This window comes from Acyrthosiphon pisum, chromosome A1 (assembly GCF_005508785.2).
Source record: "Acyrthosiphon pisum isolate AL4f chromosome A1, pea_aphid_22Mar2018_4r6ur, whole genome shotgun sequence".
NCBI lineage: Eukaryota > Metazoa > Arthropoda > Insecta > Hemiptera > Aphididae > Acyrthosiphon > Acyrthosiphon pisum.
This window is the reverse complement of record NC_042494.1, coordinates 170,650,670-170,657,695: the sequence shown is the minus strand read 5'-3', so window position 1 is coordinate 170,657,695 and position 7,026 is coordinate 170,650,670. Positions and strand designations below refer to the sequence as shown.

At 29.3% G+C, this 7,026-nt stretch overlaps 2 protein-coding genes across 6 annotated transcripts in view; both read right to left on the bottom strand.

The window, feature by feature from the left end:
* LOC103309324 (ring canal kelch homolog) overlaps positions 1–2,480 on the bottom strand; it is a 4,796-nt gene extending 2,316 nt beyond the window's left edge. Inside the window, exons 1-6 of one of the 4 annotated variants that reach the window (XM_029488850.1) lie at positions 2,369–2,480; positions 2,200–2,296; positions 1,922–2,078; positions 1,740–1,852; positions 1,376–1,678; positions 12–1,282 (exon numbers count right to left, since the gene is read on the bottom strand). In XM_029488850.1, coding sequence (XP_029344710.1) covers positions 1,094–1,282; positions 1,376–1,678; positions 1,740–1,852; positions 1,922–2,078; positions 2,200–2,296; positions 2,369–2,415 — 906 coding nt within the window. In that variant the 5' untranslated portion in view covers positions 2,416–2,480 and the 3' untranslated portion in view covers positions 12–1,093. Of the gene's footprint in view, positions 1–11; positions 1,679–1,739; positions 1,853–1,921; positions 2,079–2,199; positions 2,297–2,368 lie in introns of those variants that run through there. The other 3 variants (XM_029488851.1, XM_016804082.2, XM_029488852.1) reach the window with 3 other exon arrangements.
* On the bottom strand, positions 2,375–6,159 carry LOC100574040 (kelch-like protein 2). Of its 2 annotated transcripts, none has more exons than XM_016804084.2 (5): positions 5,637–6,159; positions 3,723–3,759; positions 2,910–3,077; positions 2,622–2,850; positions 2,375–2,548 (listed from the first exon to the last, which is right to left on the bottom strand). In XM_016804084.2, exons 3-5 carry the CDS (start codon positions 3,017–3,019, stop codon positions 2,477–2,479), a joined length of 411 nt encoding a protein of 136 aa, XP_016659573.1. In that variant the 5' UTR covers positions 3,020–3,077; positions 3,723–3,759; positions 5,637–6,159; the 3' UTR covers positions 2,375–2,476. The 2 variants fall into 2 exon arrangements, with proteins under 2 accessions (XP_016659573.1, XP_029344713.1); XM_029488853.1 differs by lacking the exon at positions 5,637–6,159 and adding an exon at positions 4,762–5,601.
* Between the last annotated feature and the right edge of the window lie 867 nt (positions 6,160–7,026).

Genomic DNA, 7,026 nt, shown 5'->3' with positions numbered 1-7,026 from the left:
GGTGGGGGGTGGTTGGGTGAGCTTTGGTTGGAATTGAACCACCTTATTTTACTGAACTCGGCGCCACTGAATAGGTATACGAATAAGCGGAATAAAAATCTATGTATGGTAAACCATCGAAACTACCTACACAATTGTGAACTGAATTAATACAGTTTTAATAATGCTAAAATATATATTATAATTAGTCGGTCAATGAAAAAAGTCAGTTTCCCATGTAATTATTATTAAATCTTTGGAAGGCTGGTATTTAAACAAGTGTTTGAATTTATCCTCTGGGGACTTTATTCATTCCGATTACAATTATAACAAATGTACCTATTAAAAATTTAAAACCATAAAGTAATTAACATTTTACCGCATATAAAAGATTATTCAGTACTCCAAGACCATGACCATATCGCAGGCGCGTAGCTAGAAATTTCTAAGGGGGGGGGGGTGTTATTCAAAATTAATTGAAAAAATTATACACACAAAATTGATAACTTTACGTAGGTATATTTAAATTTTTCACATATATATTATTATGATTAATACATTGTTTTTGTGTAGTATGATAAAATACTAAAATAGTGCTTTTTCTTTTAATACCTTTCTTTGTAGGCTCCATAGTTCATAATTATTTAAAATTTAAAAAATGTCGAACTTATTGGCTATTGCAAACATATAACACTTATGAACATAATAACATATTTTATTAAATATTAATTAGTTTTATTTGTTATCACAGAACTGATAAGTGAAATAACATTCGGATAGCCGATAGATCATAGATATCTATGTTTACGATAGTTCATCATGATCATGATAATCAAATAATCAATAATTTAAGTTGTAAACGTTTTCTTACACGCTGCATGAAAAGATATATATTATTAAATCGTGCATGAAACGAGTAATCGATAAAACGTTACAGAACGGTCTAAAATAGTACCTAATTAATGCCGTATCGCTCGGATCCCGGCTTTAAAGCTTTACATTATTGTTATCGTAATATAAACTAATAGACTTCATTTTTATAAATAAGTGTAAATCACGATTTACGATTCGTGCTTATGCTTATGATTATTCTGTTGTGCGTAATGATGCATCTTTATCTTGATAAAAAAATATTAAGTATACCACGGCTGAGGGGGGGTGTTATTACACCTGTAACACCCCCCCTGGCTACGCGCCTGCCATATCGTCTAGAAGACATATTAGATATCGTATGCCATTCTCGAGTTCTGAGGTCAAATACTTCTGCACTGTTTAAAATAATGTTATCATCAACGCCGCCAACCTTGAATTTATTATTTCATTTATGTTATGTTAGTACTTTCATTTTAACAGAAATTACTAATAATGTAATAAGTAAAATTTCAATATAACTCACAACATATATACAATTATTTATCACACTAACTCCAAAAAGTTCTCGTTTTACTAACATGTTGTAGGTTGGTTTCCAACGAGGTGATTCTGAAGATAAATCTAGACCACGACCAGATTGAAAAGTTGGATCCAAATTTTCACCACCCAAATGTATAGCAAAATTATCATTTACTACAGCTAGACCACCACCCAAACTGGGTGTAATCATTTTTGGTCCAGGCTGCCATTGGTTGATTGTTGGGTCATACCATTCGGTACTAACTAATGTTCCTTCATTCCCTTCTCCACCGACAGCTAAAATAACCTGTTATAATTATTAAACCATTAAATATATTTGAAAGATAAATAAAATATAAAATATATACTTTGTGTGTACCCCCAGGCTGTCTAGGTTTTGTCCGGATATTATGTGGAATTGTGATAAGTTCTTCTGACCTAAGTAAATTAAAACGTAATGCTTCAAATACGTAATCTTTACCTTAAAAAATTATAAATATAAAAAATATAAACTAATCCGTCAAAAATCATATTGAGTAAGTAAACTTACATTTAGAACAATTAATAAGAAGAGGTTCGTCAACTACGTTTTTTAAAATGTAATCTTTCGATATTAATGGTAAACGCACATGTTCCATTAATTGGTGCAAAATTTGTTTTCTGGAATCCAAATCACGTTTTATCCATCGAATAACACTTTCAAATATCTACAATTTTTAATATACTTATAAATTAATAATTATATTATATTTATGTAAGTAGGTTATTTAAGTTTTCCATCTGTAATGGGTACTAAAATATAACAATTATCAATTTTACATTGCATACTTTTTCTTCAGATGGAACTATAAGTTCATCACTAGAGATCAACTTAACCATTTCTTCCGATGACAAGGACAGAAATTCATCTCCTTCTACCACATCTCTAACAATCATATTATAACAATAATAAATACAATTTCCTTATAGAATCATAATAATAAATAATATTTCATACGTATAGTGTTGATGAAAATATAATTCTGAACTCGTTGACAATTGCATGCAGCCATGTAAATCAGCTAACGCATTTATCCCAATAACATTTGTAGGACCATAGTTTAGCCTATAGAAAATTACAGCATGCCTCTTTTACTTCTTCTAACTGCAAAAGATTCGCCGCTGGTAACAATAACACCTTGATTTGTAAACAAAAAAATGTTTTAGTAATTTTGACGACAATAATAAAATAAAACATTATCCATTGTTACCTGTACATGACTTTCAGTGATTATAATTTTCCCAGAGTAAATAAAGTCGATTAAGATATGTAAGGCACTAGAATCCAACTCCTTGATAACAACAAGATCTTGGTTCTTTTCTGAAAAGTTTGTGAACATTGCGTGGAAATATGGACTAGCCGATGCAAAAACCACTTTATGGCCGAATATAACTCCACCGTCGTCTGTTTCTAGTTTAATATCACAAAGAATCTCATCTCTAAAAACTAAAACGTGTTACTAATATTTATCTAGAACTTACAACTACCTACTACATACTTCCTTAAGGATTGTAGCACATCATAAATCTCCACATACGACGATTTCTTATACTCGTATTTAGCTGGTTCACATCGACTGGATTCCGGAATCTGCTTCGTATTTTGCATTGCCAATTTATAGTATAATATGTCTGGTACTTGGAAGATCTATTTCTAAAATCTTATCCTAAAATTGATTTTGAAGTCAATTCAAATTATTAATACGAATTGTTTAGAATCCTCTGTGTAATAACAAATAATATCAAAATCGAAATTTTTTTTTATATATATTTATCAAATTAAATTAAAATTAAAATTAACAAAAACTATCAGGTCTATAATATTGTTCATCGGTAGGTTTAATCGATTGTTTTTTGGAATTGCACAGCCGCGTATATTGACGAGTATGCAAAACACGTAAATTATAATCTAGCTAAAAATTAAAATCGTAATACTGTAAAAATGGATATTTTAAAATACAAAAAAACAAATCATATTAAAATTTACTTTAGTTAGGTATACTATAACTATTAAAAAAATTAAAACAGTTGTTGTTCAATAATATTAAAATCTTACATTTAAAATCAATTTGTTAGGGACGACTGGTAGATATGAAAAAAAAAATTACCATACACATAATATATATTTTTATATAATTTATATTAATAGTGTATAGTATATACTATGTAGTGTAAATCATAGGTGTTTAGTATAGGAATATGACCTGTCAATTTTATATTTTATATGGTGATTAGTGATTATCACCTAAAGATGTTTCATCTAAATTATCATAATAGGTTTAATAATAAAAATAATAACAGTAATAACTCACGAATTTGATGGTGCCCGGACTGGCCAGCTGTCGCTACCTATAATACATTGAATAATTATAATAATATTAAAACACTTGTATACAACAGATCAACCTAAGCATTTGGCTGAGAATATAAGTGCCTCAAAATAGTTGTTTCACAAAATATAATATAAAACATTATTACACACATTAATTAGGAAAGGCAATTTCAGGCTGCAGTGCTTACTAAAATAATAAATCTTTGGTTCAGGACTTAATAATAATTCGATAGTAAATGTACCTGAAAATAGTTGTTTTACAAATACTATATTACACACAATTAGCAAAGGCAATTTGAGGCTGTGCTATACTGCTATCTATAATAATATATCTTTCGTGCGGATCTTCGCGCTTATATATCCGTCGTAAGCGGATATACAAAAAAGTTACGCCGTGATTTGTGGGTACGGTACATAATATAAAAACTTTTTAGTTTTTTTACAACGAAACAATGATTCAGTATAATCATAGAAATAATACAAACAAATTGCACTAAGAACATCAACATTTTTAAAAATAGAAAAAAAACACAAATAATTGTAAAATAAAAATATATTCAGCGCTTAGCTCAGAATCTAAAAATAATAAAAATAAATAATTCTAAGTGGATTGTAGAAGAATATGCATTTTCATTAATATCTAGACTGAAATATCGACATGTACGAATATAATATCAAATTTTGAGTAAAATTTAAAATATTTTATTTTGTAATTATAAAATATGCACATTTTATGTAATTATCTAAAAATATTCCATTATTATAAATTTTAATGTAAATATGCAAAAAAAAAATAATAGCAGAATCTACGTAATACGTATTACGAAACGTCAAGATACCTAGTCAGAATTATTATAAGTAAAATGTAGAAAAATATGTGCATAAAAGTCCTTAGTATTATTGCTAGTGTATGGATTTTAATTCCTTAAAAATACCTAAAAGTGCATTAGATAAAATGCAATTATGACCCAAAAAAGGTAATTAATGCCCTTAAAAATGCATTTTACCGTATAAATTACCTTAGAAATGATCTTAAAAATACCATATTAATTTTTTGATAATTTTTTTAGGGGGCATTATTTAATACAATATTTATCCTCATTAAAATTACGAACACGAAATACAAAATACAACCGTGATGTAACAAAAACTAACTAATTATTTGTTATTTATCTAAGTACGGGTGTCATATTAAACAAATATACATTAAAACCAACAAAAAGATCCAATAATTCTAGAAATGCTTTAAAAATAAAAAACATCGAAATATGCAAAAAAAAATTAATTTTGCATTGAAATCCACGCCGTAGTTATTACTGTGTTCGCACCTCGCGTACGATACTATATTGGCGTACCTATTATTTAATTATAAATATGCTAACTAAAGTGTACAAATAATGTATACAGAATAAATAAAAGTACTTATTGAATAAAAAAAAAACTTAGTGACAAAACAAATTCCCCGAAAAAACTGTCGTCTCGACTATTACTAACAAATTGGTTATATCACAACAAAAACACTTCATCGAACTCCGTGTAAAAAAAATAAAAACATATCTTTACACTTATTTTGTTTCAATAATTTATTTACATGGTGATAAATTATATACTTTATATGACGCTGCAAGTGAAATAATGTGAGCAAAATAAATAAAAGGCATTATAAGTGCATGATAATTTAATATCATATTTTAATGGACATTTCTACTCAAAACAGTTTTTCAGCAAGTAATTAATACTTAAATCATTGAAACAAGATAAGTGTAAGTACTCTTATTCAATTTACATGGCATTTATTTATGTTAGGTATCACGGCCATTTTTTACCGGAGTTCGATGAAGTGGTTTATTTACCGTGGTTATAATATACAAAAAAATAATGTCATGATACTAACAAACCGATCCGGATTTTTTGCTGGTTGCTCTGACACGTACCTACTCACTACTCGAACGACGGATTGACGGAAGTGTACCTACTTATCGACGGGCGACGACGACGGTGTATGAGCACACTCTGACACCTGTTGCACAATTATATAGTAAATAATATTAATACTTATACTACTAAACGGCGTATGTCGCAAGTGGCTTTCGATGCGATGATGCGATCTACGGTGTGTGCGGCGAGCAAGGCGAGAGCCAAACACGTACTTTGCGGAAAACGATAAAAGTACCACGTACACAATATTAAAACCCGGATGGTATGAAATATGGTAATCGGTACAGACTACGAAATACAGAAATAACGCTTGTGATTGCAATTTTATTATTGTCAATATGGACTCGACACCGGACGACGCATTAGTTGAAGTGGTCTCTGACGGGTGTAGTAGACGGACTGAATGTGTGATGTATAGCGGTGCGCTAATACCTCAATAGAACGGTATTCGTAAAATACAAATATAAACATGTGATTTTATAGGAATGACAATCGAGTTTTACTATTAACAACAACTTTGTATGCTTTAAATTAATTCTTTTATTAGTTTTTTAAGATACACCAGATATTAATATTAATAACTAACTTCTTATATGACTTATTTGAAATAATGAATTATTATCAAAATAAACCTATCTGCAATATTAAGCCAAAAGTAACTAGTTAAGTTTAAAAGTTAAAATTAAATTAACTTTTTAACTTAACTTTAACTTTTTAACTCGTTAAAAAAAACTCGCAGCGCCTGTTCGTCGAAATAATAGTAATAGTAGAGCATGGCCCTGAGCAACGCCCGTCAATAGTCATAGACTACGATTTTAAATAAATATTAGTATAGCCGTACAGAAATTATGCTGTTATATAAAATAATTATGTCAAAGGACATTATTGCCGTAAGATACATCCGGCATATGGAGCGCGTGTACCATTCCCACCCTACGCCTACGACCGTGAGATAACCATGTGCGGATATACTAAAAGTTATAGTAGGGATCTCATATAGGACTGACCCGTCGAGAGACGTTGACAGACAAGCGCTTGTCAGACGGACACACAGTAACCAGAAGATCAGTCATATTAAGTCATATAGTCACAACTCGCTTAAATTACCATCAGTTATTTTATAATATTTTTATAATATTTTATAATATTTTATAATAGTCAAATATTAGACTTGGAATATTTTCAATATAAATTATTATTCATATTTTTGTGTAATAATTAACACTAATATATTGTACAACGAACATTCTCTTCCATTTCATTATTTCAACTCTAGACGTGTTAGAGCACGTTACAGTTACAATAATGAGAATTCGGGCCTAAATAATATAAAAAAAGGTAGGTAA